This window comes from Labeo rohita, chromosome 3 (assembly GCF_022985175.1).
Source record: "Labeo rohita strain BAU-BD-2019 chromosome 3, IGBB_LRoh.1.0, whole genome shotgun sequence".
NCBI classification, from domain to species: domain Eukaryota; kingdom Metazoa; phylum Chordata; class Actinopteri; order Cypriniformes; family Cyprinidae; genus Labeo; species Labeo rohita.
Genome location: NC_066871.1, coordinates 11,750,734 through 11,771,303, shown reverse-complemented (window position 1 = coordinate 11,771,303; position 20,570 = coordinate 11,750,734). Strand labels below are relative to the sequence as shown.

At 35.6% G+C, this 20,570-nt stretch overlaps 3 protein-coding genes across 5 annotated transcripts; 1 reads left to right on the top strand and 2 right to left on the bottom strand.

The window, feature by feature from the left end:
* Positions 1-5: 5 nt before the first annotated feature.
* Positions 6-8,982, bottom strand: shmt1 (serine hydroxymethyltransferase 1 (soluble)). Of its 2 annotated transcripts, none has more exons than XM_051106552.1 (12): positions 8,839-8,982; positions 7,320-7,413; positions 6,920-7,065; positions 6,653-6,768; positions 6,397-6,557; positions 5,553-5,634; positions 3,862-4,074; positions 3,671-3,787; positions 2,608-2,730; positions 2,380-2,496; positions 592-702; positions 6-508 (listed from the first exon to the last, which is right to left on the bottom strand). In XM_051106552.1, exons 2-12 carry the CDS (start codon positions 7,404-7,406, stop codon positions 336-338), a joined length of 1,446 nt encoding a protein of 481 aa, XP_050962509.1. In that variant the 5' UTR covers positions 7,407-7,413; positions 8,839-8,982; the 3' UTR covers positions 6-335. The 2 variants fall into 2 exon arrangements, with proteins under 2 accessions (XP_050962509.1, XP_050962508.1); XM_051106551.1 differs by lacking the exon at positions 8,839-8,982 and adding an exon at positions 8,663-8,724.
* A 1,275-nt stretch (positions 8,983-10,257) lies between these two features.
* On the bottom strand, positions 10,258-14,919 carry pdap1b (pdgfa associated protein 1b). 2 transcript variants are annotated; one of them, XM_051106473.1, is made up of 6 exons: positions 14,639-14,919; positions 14,346-14,437; positions 12,460-12,555; positions 11,205-11,323; positions 10,903-11,054; positions 10,258-10,805 (listed from the first exon to the last, which is right to left on the bottom strand). In XM_051106473.1, exons 1-6 carry the CDS (start codon positions 14,649-14,651, stop codon positions 10,741-10,743), a joined length of 537 nt encoding a protein of 178 aa, XP_050962430.1. In that variant the 5' UTR covers positions 14,652-14,919; the 3' UTR covers positions 10,258-10,740. The 2 variants fall into 2 exon arrangements, with proteins under 2 accessions (XP_050962430.1, XP_050962431.1); XM_051106474.1 differs by lacking the exon at positions 14,639-14,919 and adding an exon at positions 14,532-14,587.
* Positions 14,920-15,136: 217 nt separating this feature from the next.
* Positions 15,137-17,888, top strand: bud31 (BUD31 homolog). The gene is made up of 4 exons (XM_051106476.1): positions 15,137-15,378; positions 15,607-15,729; positions 15,817-15,983; positions 17,542-17,888. The coding sequence occupies exons 1-4, from the start codon at positions 15,285-15,287 to the stop codon at positions 17,590-17,592; spliced, it is 435 nt and encodes a 144-aa protein (XP_050962433.1). The 5' UTR covers positions 15,137-15,284; the 3' UTR covers positions 17,593-17,888.
* Positions 17,889-20,570: the final 2,682 nt, after the last annotated feature.

Genomic DNA, 20,570 nt, shown 5'->3' with positions numbered 1-20,570 from the left:
ACATGTTCACATTTAGAATGTTCCAGCTTTATTTGCACTGCATGTACAAATTCATTGTGCCAGCTGGTTATTTTCTTTCTTCTTTGTTGATTTGTTTAAGTGCACAGTAAAACTTTTTATAGACTACGAAGCTTTTTCCACAGTGGGTTTAACCACGGATATGAAAGACTAGAAACACCGTACAGAAACCAATTAAATGTGTGAGATCAAAAACAGATCATTTGATCATCTCATTGAGGTGCATGAAGATTGCTGAGTGGTATTCAAGCCTTTGTGCCCTTTAAATCAACAGAAATCTTTATTTCCGGAAAAGCAAATAGTGAGAATGACAATAATTATAACTCTGGCAACCCAGGCATTGGAAACTTTCCAGCAAAGTCTTCGACTTCCTTTCGAATTTCGTTCGTTTTCAGTTTGTACTTCTCGTTTTGAGCCAGTTCATCTTTAAACTCCTTCAAAGTTGCTTTAGGATTCATGTTTCTTTGGATCTCCAATGTTAACTCGATGCCTAAGGGCACAATATACGCATGTTGTCATTTGTAATATAAATGTACAATATTCTTTAATGTTGCATTATTGCATAAAACTCACCCCGGTGAATGAACTCGGCCACCTTACGGAAATCATCCTCCAATAGTCCTCGAGATGTAAGAGCCGGAGAGCCTAAACGAAGGCCGCTGGGGCGCAAGGCACTTTTATCACCTTCATTACAAAGTTTGGAAAAAGGAACAATGGAATAACGGGTTAGATTGTTGTAGTAAAAAGATGTTGAACATGATCAAAGTCATTGTAAAGGACAAGTCAAAAGTTGAAAGTTTACCTCTTAAATACCTTAAAATAAAAGGGATCATACAAAACGCATGTTATTTTTTTTAATTTAGGATTGAACCGAATATGATATTTCACAAAAAAGACGTTTACATATAGTCCACAAGAGAAAATAATAGGGGGTGAAAACTTTTGAAATTTGAAGATCACAGTAAATTTAACTTATTTTGTCTTCTAGAAAACATGTAAGTAACTTCTGTAGCTTCTGAAGGGCAGGACTAAATGGGAAAAAAAAAAGTCATATTTTGGCAAAATAAGAAAAATGTACACATCTTCATTCTGTTCAAAAGTTTTCACCCCCCGGCTCTTATAGGAGAAGTCCAGAACAACAATTTATAGATAATGTACTCACCTCACCCTCTTGTCATCCAAGATGTTCATGTCTGTCTTTCTTCAGTCATAAAGAAATGGTGTTTTTTGAGGAAAACATTTCAGGATTTTTCTCCATATAAAGGACTGATATGGTGCCTCTGTGTATTCTGACTCAAGACAGTTAGGGTATGTCGAAAAACTCTTGTATTTTCTCCGTCAACTTCAAAAATGATTTCAAAAATCACCCTACATCACTGCAGAAGCTCCAACCCAGTCTTTGCCAGGTGAACATGCAAAGAAGATCAAACACCCTTAAGTTTTTTGACATACCCTAACTTCAGTCAGAATACAGAGTTCAGGGAGAGCAGGACAAGACGAACGTTTGACATTAAAAAGTATATAAATTGTATTATTTTTATGAAAATAACCTATCGTTTCACTAGATAAGACCCTTCTTCCACAGCTGGGATTGTTTACAACAGCATTTGGGATCGTTTGAAGCCGCATTTAAACTGCATTTTGGAAGTTCAAAATCGGGGCACCATATCAGTCCATTATATGGAGAAAAACCCTGAAATGTTTCCCTCAAAAAAACAATTTCTTTACGACTGAAGAAAGAAAGACATGAACATCTTGGATGACAAAGGGGTGAGTACATTATCTGTAAATTGCTGTTCTGGAAGTGGATTCCTCCTTTAATGCATCGTGTTTCCTTCTGGAGCATAAGTGAGCATTTGAACCTTCTGTAATAGTTGCATATGAGTCCCTCAGTTGTCCTCAGTGTGAAAAGATGGATCTCAAAATCATACAGTCATTGTTGGAAAGGGTTCAAATATACAAAAATGCTGAAAAACCAAAGAATTTGTGGGACCTGAAGGATTTTTCTGAAGAAAAGTGGGAAGTTTAACTGTTCAGAACAAACAAGGGACTCATGAACAACTATCACTAAACAAAAAACACAGCTGTGGATCATTCAGGAAAAAACACATGCATGTGCATGTAAACTTTAGAACATTTTTATAAATTCAACTATTTTCTCTTGTGGACTATATGTAAACATTTTTTGTGAAATATTATTCAGGTCAGTTCTAAATTAAAAAAAAAATAACACGAATTTTGTATGATCCCTCTTATTTTTGTAAAAAAAAAAAAAAAATTAACATTTTGCAGATTCTGCAAGGTGTATATAAACTTTTGACCTCAACTGTGGCTGTTATTGATTGATTATTTTCAATGCACCTGGGCAGGTGTTCTTGTTGCAGGCAATGGCACAAGCCTCCAGTACTTTCTCTGCTCTTCCTCCATCAGTTCCATTTGAACGCAGATCAACCAAGATGAGATGATTATCTGAGCCGCCTAAATATAAAAACAAATGATAAAGTGAATACAGCTGCAACTATATCCAATCTCTGTCACGCCAATGATTTCATTTACCTATATTTATACCTAAATCCTTAAGAAACTCACCTGTAACAACTTTGTAACCCTTCTCCATGAGGGTGGCTCCTAAAGCTCTGCAATTTGCCAGAACTTGCAATTGATAGGTCTTGAACTCTGGAGTCAGAGCCTGCTTCAATGCAACAGCAACCCCTGTGCATCACATCAAACAATCAAAGTCAAGTCGAGTCACCTTTATTTATTTAGCACTTTTAACAATACAGTATGTATCAAAGCAACTTCACAGTATTACATAGGAAAATAGTGTGTCGATAATGCAAAAGGACAACAGTAAACATTACATTTTCAGTTAAAGTCAGTTGAAATAGTATCTGTGCAATCAAATCAACAATATTTTTGGAAATGTATTTAAACAAATAAAATGAACCACATAACTGGTAGAAATTGTCAGAAAGGTAGAAATGTAATTATTGTTTTTGTATGTAAATAATTTCATATATAACTAAAAAATATTTAAGGCTGAATTTTAACAATGCACAGACTGGGTAGAAAAAATCTGAACTCAGTTTAAGGATGACAGTTAACAGGAATATTAACAATCAACAATCATAAAATTGAATGTCATTTTTTAAAAGTAATAATATTAATAGATGTAAATAACTTAAATTATTAATAAATAATAAATATTTATTGTTTGATTTAAATAATGCACATATTTTGGTATGTGTTTTGTCCATTTTCATAAATATTAATAACCAACTGTCATACAATTTAGTAATTTTAGTAGTGATAATATTAATAAACAATTAATAAACAATTTAAATTATGTAATTTACAATTAATAAATATTTGCGGTTTAAATAAAACTTTATTACATTTAGACTATGTATAATATTAAATTAATTTGTGTAAAGCTGTTTAACTGTTAAATTAAATGTTTACATTAAACATTAATTAATAGACCATGGATTAATCATAATTCCTAGTGTAAATGCAAACTTATCTAAACTCCTCATCTTGGTTTGATTGCTCCAAAGTTGCTTTGGAAAAAAGTATCTGCTAAATGATTAAGTGTAATTTAATCTTAATTTGTCTTATCTCATCTAAACACTCATAGGACATCAGCTCTTACCTGCAATGGCATGGTTGTGAGGGCCGCCCTGCAGTCCAGGAAACACTGCCTGGTTAATCAGACTCTCCAGGTTATACAGGGTCTCCTTGCCCGTTTTTGCATCAACACTACGAACTCCTGAAATTCGAAAGTGTGTCATGACAGCACTGTCAATGGCCTAGATTTACCATGTCGATTTACACTGAACTCACCCTTCCTAAAGAAAATGACTCCTGCCCTGCAGCCCCTCAAGGTCTTATGGGTGGTGGTGGAAACAATGTCACAGTATTCAAACGGAGATGGAACGACTCCTGCTGCGATCAAACCGCTGATGTGAGCCATGTCTGCCAGAAGATACGCTCCATTCTCATCTGCAATCTTCCTCAGGCGACTGTAGTCCAGGTTTCGGGAATAACAGCTGGTGCCTTCAAAATGGTACAAAGAAATGTTAAAGGTTGTGAAAGAAATGAAATGTCATTTCTTTTGATGTTGAAACACTTTTTTTCTCCAGCCAGCCCATCAGAGCAGCACTGACTCAGCTAATGTTGTGAAGTTGTTTGTCTGATTGATTACTAACAGAAATGGGGAATGTTCAAATGTTCTGAAAATGTCAACGCCAGCTTCAAAATCGTCCTACATCGCTGCAGAAGTACCGACCCAGTGTTTACAAAGTAAACGTGCAAAACTGGTTAAATACCCTTTACAAAAAAAAGGTAAAAGCTATGTAGGATGATTTTGAAGTTGGAGAAGAAAATGAGATGGGAGTTTTTTGACATACCCTAACTGTCATGAACCAGAACACAGAGAGCTCACGCAGAACTAGACAAGTCGAGCGTTTGAGGTTAAAAAGTATATAAATTGTAAATTTTTAAAAGAAAATAACCGATCTTTTCGCTAGATAAAACCCTTCTTCCTCGGCTGGGATCGTTTAGAGCCATTTGAAGCTGCATTTAAACTACATTTTGGAAGTTCAAATTTGGGGGCACCATACAAGTCCACTGTGTGGAGAGAAATCCTGAAATGTTTTCCTCAAAAAACAATTTCGTTATGACTGAAGAAAGAAAGACAAACATCTTGGATGACAAGGGGGTGAGTACATTATCTGTAATTTTTTGTTCTGTAAGTGAACTTCTCCTTTAACATTAGAATTAAATAAAATATACAAATAAATATTTACCGTTTCATTTAAAAAAAACCCAAACAAACACATATTTGATAGAAAAAAATACTAAATTAAAAAAAATTAAGATTTTAACTTTCAGGTGTAATTGGTTGTTATCAAATTTAATTATAACCTTCATAAAACCAGTTTGTGTAATTCTTTACAATCTTTTTTTTTCCTTTTAAAAAAAAAAAAGAATGATGAAGCACCATTAAAACAACATGTATGAAAACAACACAAAGTGCTGAATAAAAATGTAACAAAAGTAAGGCTACGTGTCCACCAAAGCATTTTTAGCCATCTGAAAATGGCAAGCGTTTTTTTTTTGAGACGCTGTGGTTGCTATGATACAGAATTTCCAGTGAAGTATATGGCAGACACATAACGAATAAAATGTTTCTCCAAGCATTATTTTTCATAACAATAATTTGGTAGTCCGCCATTTTCATCTGGTAAAGACATAAATTCTCAGAAACAAACAATATAAACTTGTCCATTGATGTTCAGTCATAGTACAAGCAGGGTGGTCGGTAGTCGCGGCTTAAAAATAAAGAGAAAAACATTGCACAAAAAAGGACAAACAAATCTAAACTGTCAAATTGGTGGGGGAAAAAAAACAAGTAAAGAAAAAAGGGATTTCAAGTAAGATTTAAATTTGTCGATCAACAACTAAAACGATTAATGCTTTACATACTGTACTTAAAAAAAAAATCATCAGACTTCCTTAGAAACAGCACTGACCTGCAATGATTAGTCTTGGGTGGAAGAGACGAGCATTTTCCTGAAGTCTGTCATAATCAATGTATCCAGTTTCTGGATTGACCTGGACAAAAAAAAAAAAAAAAAAAAAAAAATACATTTAAAAAAGGAATACAGGTATCCACCTTATTTTTGCCCCCATTTGTAAATGTTATGGGTGTAGCTTCCGGTCTCATCTGTGTCCAGCTATTTTTAGCTGTACAAAACAGCTCATTTTGCTGCTTGATATTAAAAATGATTGTGTCTTACCATATTATTTTAATGTATTATCTTAATTATGAACACACTGGTTTGTAGTGCAAACAGTTTTACTGTTTACTGCATATTGTTATTCTTCCCGTTATTACTCATAGCGGCGAATGAACTGGAAGTCTCACCCATAGGCTTACTTCCACATTGAAGTGGATAATATACCGGTGATGTCTCAGCATTAGGGTTTTCTGTGCCCTAGTATTTACTCTAAACAAGCTGTCTGGCAGATTTATCCATTGGAAACTAAAATCATCAATTAAGAGTGCACCAAATTGCGGTTTCAAATTTCAAAATGTTTGAATAGTAAAGGTGTCATTCACCAAATTAGTCCACATGCTGCCAATTCTGCCCATGTTACTTGTACAGATATAAAAGTTCAATAGTACAGTGGTAATATGTTTGCCATTATGTACTGTATTGTCTCCATTACTCCATTATGTAACTGAGAAAAAAAATCATTTAAAGTTTAACCCAAAATTACATAACAATCACCTTCTAGCCAAATTACAAAATGTCATTTTTTCCATTACATCAGTTTAGAGTTCACCACAATGTTAGTTAATCACAAGGTCACCTTATACGGCATAGACTCGAAGAAAATAGAAGTAGCTGAGATTTTCTTTTTGTCAGTCATGAAGCCGTGGGTCAGATGGCCGCCATCAGGAAGATCAAGGCCCATGATACGCCCATGAGGTTCCACGATGGCAGTGTATACAGCGAAGTTTGCAGGTGACCCTAAGGGGGGAAAAACGACACAACGCTTGAGTTAATGTTTCATATGTTACATCATCTCTTACGGCAGCGGTCTAGTGACACAAAAACAAACCTACCAGAGTACGGCTGAACATTCACTCCCCATTTCTCCGGGTCGAGCCCGTATACCTTGAGAGCTCTTTCCTGACACAAACGCTCCAATTCATCGACATGCTCCGTGCCTCCATAATATCTAATAACAACGTTTGACATTTAACAGAAGAATTTTAAATGCATAAGAGCAAAAGCTAAGTGCAAAGTCTGCACAATACTAATTTTATTGGCAAATGCAACAACATAAAATTGTAATGTAACCGCATAAAATGTCATTGCACAATAATCACCTCTGACCAGGATAACCTTCAGAATACTTGTTGTTCATGCAGGAACCCAGAGCCTCCAAAACAGCCCGACTAGTGAAGTTCTCAGAGGCAATGAGCTCTAATCCATACGTCTGCCGCTTCTTTTCCTTCTTTATGATGTTAAAGACCTAGTGCATACAGAAATGCTATAAATAAGCATTGATTTGATATAAAACACTCCAGTTGAACACAGCAACTCTAAAGCTGTTGGGTCACACGGCAGATCAGAGTCTAGGAGACATGATTTCATCACAACCTCCAGAACAAGTCAAAACAAAAGGTTTTTACCCTCTTGCAGAGCAGAATATCACTCATGGTTCACTGCATGGATTCACAATAATACAATCTTGAGGCTGGTTGTATATATAAAAATCACACTTACCTCAGGATCATTTGTGCTCAGAGGTTCCAGCATCATCTTGTTATGAGATTCCCATGTTTTATTGTTATGGCCGTTGATTTGAGCCATAGTTGATCTTGAAGAGGGAAAAAAATTATAGTTAAATGTGAGAAGACCCACATATGCATAACATACTGTATACACTGGGTTACATAATTGTGACCCTGGACCACAAAACCAGTCTTAAATAGCATGGTTGTATTTGTAGCAATAGCCAAAAATGCATTCTATGGGTCAAAAGTATCAATCAGTATAAAAGTATGCCAAAAAATGATTACGATATTAGGTAGAGATCATGTTCCATGAAGATATTTGGTAAATTTCCCACTGTAAATACATCAAAACTTACTTTTTGATTAGTAATATGCATTGCTAAGAACTTAAGAACATTTTAATGACAATTTTCTCAATATTTAGATTATTTCCCCCCCCTCAATATTTAGATCTAGATTTTCAAATAGTTGTGTCTCTGCCAAATATTGTCCTATCCTAACAAACCATACATCAGTGGAAAGCTTTCAGATGTTGTATAAATCATAATCTTAAAAAAAAAAAAGATTAATAAATCTTAAAAAAAAAAAATTACCATTACGACTGGCTTTGTGGTCGAGTCAAATTTGTTAATAAAAACATTAATATACTTAATTTGAGCTCTTTAACTCTAAAGGAAGATATTCTTGGTTCAAACGCAAACAGTATATTGTTTATTGTTCTTTATCTACTGCGTTATGCTTAAAGTCATACAGTGATCAGCGGTGTAGTGCACATTGCTGCAGTATTGTTATTAACTAAAACAAAATCTATTAAAAAACGTATTTTTTAATCAAATAACGCTGAAATAAAATATTGCACGAAAATACTTAAGTACTAAGTTCTAAAATTACTAAAACTACATAAAATGAAGGTAAACAGATTTAACAAACAAAATAATAAAAATGACAAAAGCACAAAACAAAATTACTAAGACTCAACTTGAAAATATAAAAAATAAAATTAAGAATGTTAATAAATTCTGTTATAGTATATAAATAACCCTTAAATAACACCGCTGAGCTGTCAATCAAATGATGCAACCCCAGCTACCAGTGCAGAGCACGCTTCTGACAGAATACGAAGGAAAGCTTTTCCACGTCTTGTCGAAAACTTTGAAGGTAAAATAAGATTCGCATCTATAGAGTGACAAATAAACCGGAACTACTGCGTTTAGGGTTACATTTTTTCCCGCGAAATGCATCCTGTAACTTGCATATCAAACGACGTGTGGCTAAATGACAAAAGCTTACTTAATAATAAACAGTTGGAAACGCTGTGATTCTTTGACTCACAAACGACATGTAGCACTGTGTTCATCGGCCGAGAATGTGCAGCACATGCAGTCACAAGGTTTTGATTTGATCCACTAACAGTTACTTCAAAACTCTGTTTTACGTTAGCTACGTTTTAAACAATGTTTATCTATATAGACATGTTAAACGTATAATGGAAAACACCTTCTGCTTACCTTTACAAATATGATTAATGCTTCACCCCAAATTTCTTTCTGTGTAAAGTTTCTTTTAGGTTTCCTCGTGTCAAAGTCCGCGAAATTTGGAGGCCAATCAGCGCTCTGGGGGGCGTGGCTAATCGATCTCCTGACCCACCCACAACTAAAGGCTCGACTTTTCTGCATTGTCATCTGTTTGTTCTTTGTAGTCGGAATTTTTTAACTTACCTTTTGTTATGATCTCAGATAAAACATGCTACAGTCACCCTGGGCTTTTCTGGGACGTGGAGAACAAAGGTATGGAGTTGTTTCCAACATGATAATACTGATATATGTATAAATAATAATACAAAAAATATTTAAAAATAAACTTGACAATGTGGTTCTTACGCATTCTAAAATGATCTAAAAATAAATGTCGACTGTCAATGTATCTAACAACTACAAAATTTTGAATATAAACATATTCAAGAATAAAACTACACTACATCAAAAGTTTTTGAACAGTATATGTTTATTATGTTTTTGAAGAAGTCTTTTCCGCTCATCAAGACTGCATTTATTTAAGCCAAAGTATAGCAAAACAGTAACATTTTGAGAAATTTTGACTATTCAAAATTACTGTTTTCTATTTGAACATGCAGTTTATTTCTGTGATTTCAAAGCTGAATATTTATTATTCCATTCACATGATCCTTCAGAAATAAATCTTATATTATGATTTGAAACTTTTATTATTATTATTATGTTGAAAACAGCCGAGTAGATTTTTTTCAGGTTTCTATGATGAATATAAAGTTCAGAAGAACAGCATTTATCTGAAATAGAAATCTTTTGTAATAAATGTCTTTATCAACACCTTTGATCAATTTAAAGCATCCTTGCGAAATAAAAGTATTAATTTCTATAATTTCTTTCCCCCCAAAAAATATGACTCCAAGCTTTGAATGGTATAGTGTATAATGTTACAAAAGCTTTTTATTTCAGATAAATGCTGATCTTTGGATATTTCTGTTCATCAAAAAATCCTGAAAAAATGTATTCAACTGTGAAATATTGCTAATAATAATAATAATAATAAAAGTTTCTTGAACAGCAAATCAGCATTTTAGAATGATTTCTGAAGGATCATGTTACACTGAAGACTGCAGTAATTATACTGAAAATGTAGCTTTGATCAGAGAAATAAATTACATTTTAAAATACATTCAAATAGAAAGCAGTTATTTTAAATAGTAAAAAAAAAATTTAAAATTATATTGTTTTATCCTGTACTTTGAATCAAATAAATGCAGGCTTGGTGAGCAGAAAAGAACAAATCTTACTGTTCAAAAACTTTTGACTGGTAGTGTATACCTTATTAAATCAAAACAGTTTCTAAGAAGGGTAACAAGAATACTACTCAGATTCAAAACAATTCACAATATAATACAAATATATTTTCAAAAAAAACTTTCTGACATTTTATTGGTGTATGTTATTCTTTACATAATTTGAAGAAGAGAATACCATCAGAACATCATCTAAATTACACCAGGTCCTTTTCAACTGAGGACAGATTATTACATTTTTATTCTTACCATAACCCTTTAAACTGAGACGGCGAATGTTGACTCAGTTACACGTGGCAACATGTTAATATATTAATAAATATGTCTATATTCCTAATATCACTTAGTGAAAGCAAGCATTAAGATTTAGCCACTTCGGTGAAAGCACCAGGGCTCTCACAAAGGCATTTTATTTGGACAATTAAATGCCTGCATTCTGGGTTAATATACTCTGAAATATTCCTTTTCAATGGAACAGTGTTATAGCATACCACATTTTTTTTTTGCTTTATCTTCAAAAATAATATTGTCAATATAATCGTATACTGTCCACAAATGCATCAAAACCTCTAAGAATCCACTATCTGGATTATTTGAGAGACAACGTATGTAGTCCTTTAGCCGCTGCTGCTGCCGCCTGCGCTGCTTCTTTTGCTACAATGACAAAGAAGAAAACATGAATAAATCTCTGATTTACAATGAGAGATTTTCATAAGTTGCTTTACAACATTAACAAACACTGCAAATTTACCTTTACGTTCCTCTTCTTTTTTCCGTGCAGCCTCCTCGCGTTGCTTTCTTATAATGGCGAGTCGAGCGAGGTCAGCTTTAGCTTGATCTGTCTTTCCTGCTAAATGCATTTTCATGTACCTCTCCTTGGCCTTTTGCTTTTCGATCTCTTCTCTGAAATATGGAAAGACATACATTGAAAAAGCTAAAAAGAAGCAGATTCAGATTCACTAGAAATAACAAAAAATGTGACATAAAATGATGAGACGCATTAAGTAGCTTGAAGAAAATATTGTTAGCTTCACTCACCCCAGTGTTGCTTACCTTTCTCGTCTGGAAAGCTGTCTAGGACCCTCGAGTTCTATTTCTGTGACTTTCTTTGTTTTTTGGGCGACTCGATTGGGATTTTCAATCTCTATTAAGCCCTCAATACCCTTCTTTTTCTGTAACAAAATGGTGATCAGTGTTGTTATTGTAAACTGAAACTAAAACTATTGCAATCATTTTCATTAAAGGATTAGTTCACTTCCAGAATAAAAATTTCCTGATCATTTACTCACTCCCATGTCATCCAAGATTTTTGAGGAAAACATTGCAGAATTTTTCTCCATATAGTGGACTTCAATGGGGATCAATGGGTTGAATGTACAAATTGCAGTTTCAGGGCAGCTTCAAAGGGCTCTACACAATCCCAGCTGAGAAATAAGGGTCCTATCTACTGAAACCATCAGCCTTTTTCTAAAAAAAGAAAATGTACATACTTTTTAACCACAAATGCTCATCTTGCACTAGCTAGTACCGACCCAGTGTTTACAAAGCGAACATTGCAATAAAGTCAAATGGCATTTATAAAAAAGGTAAAAAAAAAAAAAAAAGGTTTTTTTCGCCCTGCCCTACCCTACCTTTTTGAACCACACGTGACCTTTCCAACATGACTATGTAATGCGTGAAGTCAAGCTAGTGCAAGATGAGCATTTGTGGTTAAAAAGTATATACATTTTTATTTTCTTTGGAAAATGACCAATCGTTTTGCTGGATAAGACTCTTATTCCTCGGCTGGGATCTTGTAGAGCTTTTTGAAGCTGCATTGAAACTCCTAATTGGACCTTCAGCCTGTTGATGCCCATTGAAGTCCACTATATGTATAAAAAATTCTGAAACTTTTTCCTCAAAAACCTTAAATTCTTTTTGACTGAAGAAAAAAAGACATGAACATCTTCGATGTAAATTATCAGGACTTTTTTATTCTGAAAGTGAACTAATCCTCCAAAGTATCGCCAACCAAACTTCATCCATCTGACGACAGCGACTCTGACGTTCTACATAATTCCTACATTCTAAACACAGTGATTAATCAAAGAGCAATGCTCTGCTCCACCCACTAAGATTACACTTTATTAGCGAAATAAAATAAATCTTACTCATACTTAATTAGACTGAGTAAGAGTGTCTGACGCTTGACTGAATGTCTATGTCCTGCCACGGTTGTCTCTGACTAATAAATCTGCAGGAGGATCTATAAGTAGATGGATATGTCTGCAGGAACATGGATTTTTCATCATTCTGAGAGAAAACTTACCTGAGACGCCTCATCGTCACTGTCCTCTGAACCCGATGCTGTCAGTTTGTCCTCGCTCTGGTTGTCGTTCACTGCCGCACCTTCTTCTTCTTCGTTCTACAATGTAAAAAAAATAAAAATTACCACATGCAACAATGAATTTGTTTAGCCAATTTGACTTGCAAATGTTAACTGAATCAGAAAGTGGTTGTAGTGAGTGGAGCTTTTGAGAATCGATCATCATTTGCTGTGCTTTGACTACTTTTACTTTAAGTGATAATTGATAATGTCATTAATTACTCATCCTCATGTCGTTCAAAAGCTGTAAGATCTTCGTTCATCTTCAGAACACAAATTAAGATATTTTTGATGAAAGCTTTCTGACCACACACACTACATGTGTGGACATACAGTGGAACGAAATGTTGTGTCTCGCAGGACCATGGTGCTACATAAATAAACATAAATATGTGACCCGGGACCACAAAACCAGTCATAAGGGTCCATTTTTCAAAACTGAGATTTGTACATCATCTGAAACCTGAATAAATAAGCTTTCCATTAATGTATGGTTTGTTGGGATTGGACAATATTTGGCTGAGATACAACTATGAGAATATGTGGAATCTGAGGGTGCAAACAAATCAAAATATTGAGAAAATAGCCTTTAAAGTTGTCCATATGAAGTTCTTAATAATGCACATTACTAATCAAAAATTAAGTTTTGATATATTTCGAGTAGGAATTTTACAAAATATCTTCATGGAACATGATCTTTACTCAATTTCCTAATGATTTTTGGCATAAAAGAAAAATCAATAATTTTGACCCATACAATGTATTTTTGGCTACTGCTACAAATATACCCCAGCGACTTAAGACTGGTTTTGTGGTCCAGAGTCACATATGAACATACATAGACTAGACAAGTATTTAAACCTATACATCTAACTATACATATACTATAAATAATTGACTCTACATACACATAACCTAAGACAGACTATACAAGTAGTTTACATAATAACTGTGCATGATAATGTGCAGAAGAGGTATTTAAAGGTTACGAAGCAAACAGTGCAATATGATTTGTTGTGCATTGACAAGTAAACATTTGTTAAGTCCTTATTAGGTCCTTGCAAGCTCGCACATGCGCCGTGATACTCTCCAAAATTACGCTAGGGTGACGCAGAGAATACTTGTTGAATAAACGTGTTATTTTAATTTTTTTGCACACAAAAAGTATTCTCGTAGCTTCATAAAATTACAGTTGAACCACTGATGTCACATGGACTATTTTATCAATGTCCGTACTTCCTTTCTGGGCCTTTTCCTTTTCAATGTCCTTATCCTTTCTGGGGTAGTTGTGTTGCTGTCTATTCAAGGTCAGAAAGCTCTCGAGCTTCATCAAAAAAGTTTTAATTTCTGATCTGAAGATGAACGAAGGTCTTACGGGTTTGTAATGACACAAGGGTGAGAGAATTAATGACAGATTTGTTCTTTTTGAGTGAACTAACCCTTAAAAGTTGCTCTGTAAACTAGAACAACACAGCTAGTGTCAAGACTTGGTTCTCCGTTAGTTGTTAAACGAATGAAGACCAATCTAAATGTGAGTAATAAAGGGATGAGATTTAAGCAGACTAAATAATTGGAGACGTCTACCTTACATCACCAGATAGAAGTGTTGTTCCACTAGAAGATCGAGTTATGATTTTGATTAGAAATTACATCTAATTTTTTTTAATGACACATACATTAAGGAATTGTGCAATTCATGTCAGCTGTTTCTTCATCTCTTTCTCAAGACTTACTTAAATGTCAATGCTTGTTTTTCAGTCCCAACCTCATTTTTACCCATATTTCTTTATATTGTTCAAATGTCTGTGTTAGCTTGTAATACAACTTACCTTTTTTCGCTCTTTTTCTGCTTTCATTTGAGCATCTATTTCTTCAGGACTGGTGTAGGTTCTCATGCGACCTTTATGGCCACCCTTTTTCCCTAAAATAAGCACATAAAAAGCAGGAGACGTCACTTTCTAATCAATGAAAATATCCTTGTAACACAGAAGATTTTGTTTATACGTAAAACGTACAGACTGTATATAATGTCAATCATGACAGCACTGCGTAAACGATTACGAGTACATGACGTGTGCTTCTGCTGCGCTGCCACAACATACACAACAAAACGATCTCTTACCTCCTTTAGGCATGATGTAGATTAAACTTGACTTGGTATAAAAAAAACAGTCTAGTCAAACACACTCCCAGTCCCCAAAAAAAGCCGAGGTAGTTATGATATCAGGTTGCCACACTTCACCACACTCTCGCGTATCCAACAATGTAGACACCGAATGGCAGCAGTTAATAATACGTGGTTTTATTCGGCTCGGGTGTGATACAGTAAATAAAACAAATACAAAATCCCACGATTAAGTAGGTACAGTCATCGATTAGCATATAACCAGCTGGTCCATGTTCCTATATTTAAACTCAGGCACTCGATCAGGCACCTAGCCTGATGCAATATGCTGGAAGAGAGAATAACCATAAAGCTTCACCATAATAAAACCATTTCTGAGATGTGAAATTGTCAGGATTTCATGTAGTTCATTTTTGCAACGGAATGTCGAATTAAACACGGCTGACGATACATATAGTTCGTGTTTTATGTGTAAGAACAAAGACAACTCGTTGACGTAAGTTTCGTGTAACAATTCACACTGAAAGGACCTCAGAGTGACGTCATCCGCTCGGCGACAGAAATCGGGAAAGTACTGAATGCAGCAGCAGCAGCTCGCTGTTGCTAAATAGCTGAGAGGATCTTATATTGTCTGAATAATATAATGCCGAAGGTGAAAAGGAGTAGGAAACCACCTCCAGATGGTTGGGAGCTCATAGAGCCCACTCTTGACGAACTGGACCAGAAAATGCGCGAAGGTTTGTTCAGCAATCTACATGCTAGCGAGACAAGCTAACGAGTCGATTGTTTATTTTGAATGTTTAATGAATCGGAATGAATGCTTGTGTAATTTAACATTAATATTGACATGTGTACCTCGTTTATTTAAAATGGAAAATTAGTTCATTGTCACTGTTATATATTCATTTGTTTTATATTGGTAAGCATTTGCTACGATGCCATTAAGTGATGTTTTAATTTCACAGCTGAAACCGAGCCACATGAGGGCAAACGTAAAGTTGAGTCTCTGTGGCCAATCTTCCGACTTCATCACCAGCGCAGCCGTTACATTTTCGACCTTTTTTACAAGAGAAAGGCCATCAGTCGAGGTATGGTGGTGGGGTGCAGTTTTGAAGTATTTTATGTCGATGTGTTTTTCTGTGTTGGTTGTTAACTTATGATTTTACCATTTCCAGAGCTTTATGAATATTGCATCAAAGAGGGCTATGCAGACAAGAATCTGATTGCCAAATGGAAAAAACAGGGCTATGAAAATCTGTGCTGCCTGCGGTGCATTCAGACTCGTGACACAAACTTTGGAACAAATTGCATATGCAGAGTTCCCAAGGGCAAGCTTGAAGTGGTAAGTTATGAAGTGTTAAAGGAGAAGTCCAATTCTAGAACAACGATTTACAAATAGTTTACTCACCCCCTTGTCATCCAAGATGTTCATGTCTTTCTGTCTTCAGTCGTGAAGAAATTATGGTTTTTGAGGAAAGCGTTTCAGGATTTTTCTTCATATAATGGGCTTGATTGGTGCACCAAACTTCCAAAATGTAGTTTAAATGCAGGTTCAAAAGGCTCTAAACGATCCCAGCCGAGAAAGAAGGGTCTTATCTAGCGAAACGATCAGTCATTTTTTTCGAAAAGTAAACATTGGTATACTTTTTAAGCACAAAAGCTTGTGTAGCACAGGCTCTGGGATGCGCGTTCACGATGCTACAAATGACTTCTTGAACAATTCGTTTATTTTGAAGAAATCTTTAATGTGACTTGGGAAGAATGAGTCGTCTCGGGGAGTGATTCGTTCAGTCGCGCATGCGCAACATCCTATTAGGTTCTGTACTGGAATTCGTTCACCTGTTTTGAGTCTTCGGGTTTTTCGAGTCGTTTGTTTATCTTATGGGGCTGTCACGTGATGAACGAACGACTCAAACCTGAAAACTTGTCAGATAAGAGGTGAGGTGAGCTAATCATAGACTAAAGACCCAGGTACACAATGAATTAATCTTTTCTGTTTCTTATAGCATTGTAGTTTTGTCTTGTTTGTAGTGTGATCAACGTTTGTGTAAGCAGTTGTGTTAGGGAAGTAATATGTAACATTTTAATTATATCTTGCTAATATGAATGAAATGACTCAAAAAGATTTGTTCATTTTGCTGAATGAGACTCAAAGGTCCGAGTCGGTAAAATGATCCGAAATTCCCATCACTACTACGAATCACATCTAAAATCATTGTCTGTGTACTTCAGCTAAAAAAAGTTGAGTATGGCAAAAAACTCTTATCTTATTTATATTTATACTCTACAACTTCAGAATCGTCCGACATCGTTGTACCTTTTTGTTTGTGAACAGCGCTTGACTTACTTGCACTTTCGTAGTCTTTACGCATTCACTTTGTAAACACTGGGTCTGTAGTTCCACCTGCGTTCGGCGTGACCTTTCAACCTGATTCAGTAGTACGTGAACGTGCATCCCAGAGTCTGCGCTACAGGAGCTTTTGTATTTAAAGTATATAAATTTTTATTTTTCGAAAACAATGACCGATTGTTTTGCTAGATAAGACACTTCTTCCTCAGCTGGGATCGTTTAGAGCCCTTTGAAGCTGCATTTAAACTACATTTTGGAAGTTCAAAATCGGGGCACCAATAAAGTCCATTATATGGAGAAAAATCCTGAAATGTTTTCCTCAAAAACCATTATTTCTTCACGACTAAAGACAGAAAGACATGAACATCTTGGATGACAAGCGAGTGAGTATATTATTTGTGAATTGTTGTTCTGGAAGTGGACATCTCCTTTTAAGCTGTTTAATTTATTCAAAGCCTTACACATCTGTCAGATGTTCTTTTTTTATCTGATAGCTGTCCCATTATTCATGGTATGCTACTGGTCTTAATTTATTACTTTGTTTTCTTAGGGTCGTATCATTGAGTGCACTCACTGTGGATGCCGAGGATGTTCTGGATGAGTCAAGAGGGAAACAACTTTTTGAACTTACTGAACTTTGATTTGTATTTTTAATACATTTTTGGAGTGTCATTACAATGTTGGATCTGTTGAAATTATATGATTTTGTGTATGTTTTTATTTTTATTATTTGTATTAAACTGTGATGTATCTTAATCATTCTGGGTTGCAGTGGCCAATTTCATACTTTTGAGTGTGTGCTTTTATGTTATGAACATGAAATGTTATATAAGCATTCTCTGGTAAAATATCTCTTCCCATACAAATACAAATCAGAATTCTTGTGTTTGTAAAGTTTGTTTGTATGAATCTTCAAATTATTTATTTAACATGTCCATTGTTAAATGACTACGTGCTACAGAAAGGCAACAATAATATTAGTCCCTAGCAGGCCTAAGAATGATCTTTTAATGCATTTGATGTTAGAAAAATGAAATGGGTGTTATCAGCTTTATCATGGAAGGAATGAGGGTATGTTACCACATCCTGCCCATATCCTGACCTTTTCAGAATTACCATTTCCTTGTCCAAAACAAAGATGAAAATGTACATGTCAGGGTCAAAGAGAGAATCTCCCTGATTTGTCAGCTTTGTTCTACAGTGGGGGGAAGAAAGTATTTGATCCCCTGCTGATTTTGTACGTTTGCCCACTGACAAAGAAATGATCCGTCTATAATTTTAATGGTAGGTTTATTTTAACAGTGAGAGACAGAATAACAAAAACAAATCCAGAAAAACGCATTTCAAAGAAGTTATAAATTGATTTTCTAATCCCAGTATGTTACCTGTATAAAAGACACCTGTCCACAGAAGAAATCAGTCAGTCAGATTCCAAACTCTCCACCATGGCCAAGACCAAAGAGCTGTCCAAGAATGTCAGGAGAAAAGATTGTAGACCTACACAAGGCTGGAATGGGCTACAAGACCATCGCCAAGCAGAAGAAGGTGACAACAGTTGGTGCGATTATTCGCAAATGGAAAAAACACAAAATAACTGTCAATCTCCCTCAGTCTGGGGTTCCACGCAAGATCTCACCTTGTGGAGTTTCAATGATCATGAAAACAGTGAGGAATCAGCTCAGAACTACATGGCAGGATCTTGTCAATGATCTCAAGACAGCTCGGAGCAAAGTCACCAAGAAAATAATAGGTAACACACTACACCAGGGGTCACCAGACCCAGTCCTGAAGGGCCAGTGTGCCTGCAGAGTTTAGCTCCAACCCTAATCAAACACACCTGAACCAGCTCATCAAGGTCTTACTAGGTATACTAAAAACTTCCAGGCAGGTGTGTTGAGGAAAGTTGGAGGTAAACTCTGCAGGCCACGGTCCTTCGGGAACAAGTTTGGTGACCTCTGCACTACACCGTGAAGGAATGAAATTCTGCAGCACCCGCAAGGTCCCACTACTCAAGAAAGCACATGTACAGGCCTGTCTAAAGTTTGCCAATGGACATCTGAATGATTCACTGGAGACCTAGGTGAAAGTGGTGTGGTCAGATGAGACCAAAATCAAGCTCTTTGGGATCAACTCAACTCGCTATGTTTGGAGGAGGAGAAATGCTGCCTGTGACCCCAAGAACACCATCCCCACCGTCAAATGTGGAGCCTTGTGTGCCAACATGGAGCCATAACCAACATCAGAAAACCATAAACATGCAAATGTGATACTTATTACAGTTTTTCTCGATTGCTAAAACACTATAACCAGTCTTTTGAACTAAAATTTCAAAACCATAATGCCATTTTTCAAAAAGCACATCCATTTCCCTGAACTATAAACACTATTCCCCTGCTTTAACACATGAGTCAGATTTGGTGAACTGTTACTGCAAAACTCTGCACACAAATCCCTACATTTCTCAGTGCTTACACCATGTGGTCATTTAGAAAGCACTAGCATTCAATATTGTTCACTCAAGTCTGCAAAGTTTGAGCTCAATTAGCACACGATTACTCAAGTGGAAACACTAGGAGTCAAAATTTATCACACACCAATCAGAACCTTCGATTTAGATAAAAGGCCAAAGTCAGCTTACAGTTTGTTGCTTTTCTCAGATCAGAAATAAAATTCTCAAAACTACTTATTCAACCTCCACATCATCTAGTCACTTGTGCACATCATAAAATGTTTCTAATTTTTTTTTAACAATTTGCGTTGGCTTTGGTACATTCACGCAACTGATTATGCAACTGATTTGTCTACGGTTTTCCTACATTATCAGTTCCTATTGTCATGTTGTTCAAAATGTATTACATGTATATAGTTCTCTGTGCTATAGTCTTACCCCTCAAAACATCAAGTCATTAGCTCATCGTATATGTCTTTGCAGTAAATGCAAAATTTTTGATCTAGTTGTCATAAACTGTCAAGCATATTCTACACATTTCTGTTAGACTTTTTGTAAATTTGCCATGAATTGTTCAAGTGGATATTGAGTTTCACTAATGTAGAGACTACAGATCAACCAATGATAAAGCAGTTCTCCGAAATAGCTCAAAGGTACATCTCAACATCTCATGAACCTTCAATTTGTTAAGCATATATAGACAGAGGACAACACAAGAGTTACAAATTCTGACAGTGGACTTTCTAATTCATATTTCTGCCTTTGCCCATATTTCCTTTTTCTTTTCTATTTCACAATGACTTTGTAATGTATTTATATTGTTTTTTTTTTTTTTTTTTTTTTGTCAGACCACTAGTAGGAGTAAGAGTAGGAGGTGAAAGAGGGAGAAGAGGAGGAGAAGAAGGAGGAGGACGACAACAACAACGTGGAAGAGAAATAGGAAGGGCAAGGGCAAGAAAACAAGCAGTCTTATATATTTTAGTTGATGCGTGCCAGGGTTGGATCAGGCATGCAAGAGGATTTTACCCCCGCTGCCTGTCCAGGACCAATTTAGTCTGTGATGTTGAGGAGGTTGTTTGGCCTGTCCCAGACCACAGACAGGATGCTGGGGCAGAATAATTATTTTTGTT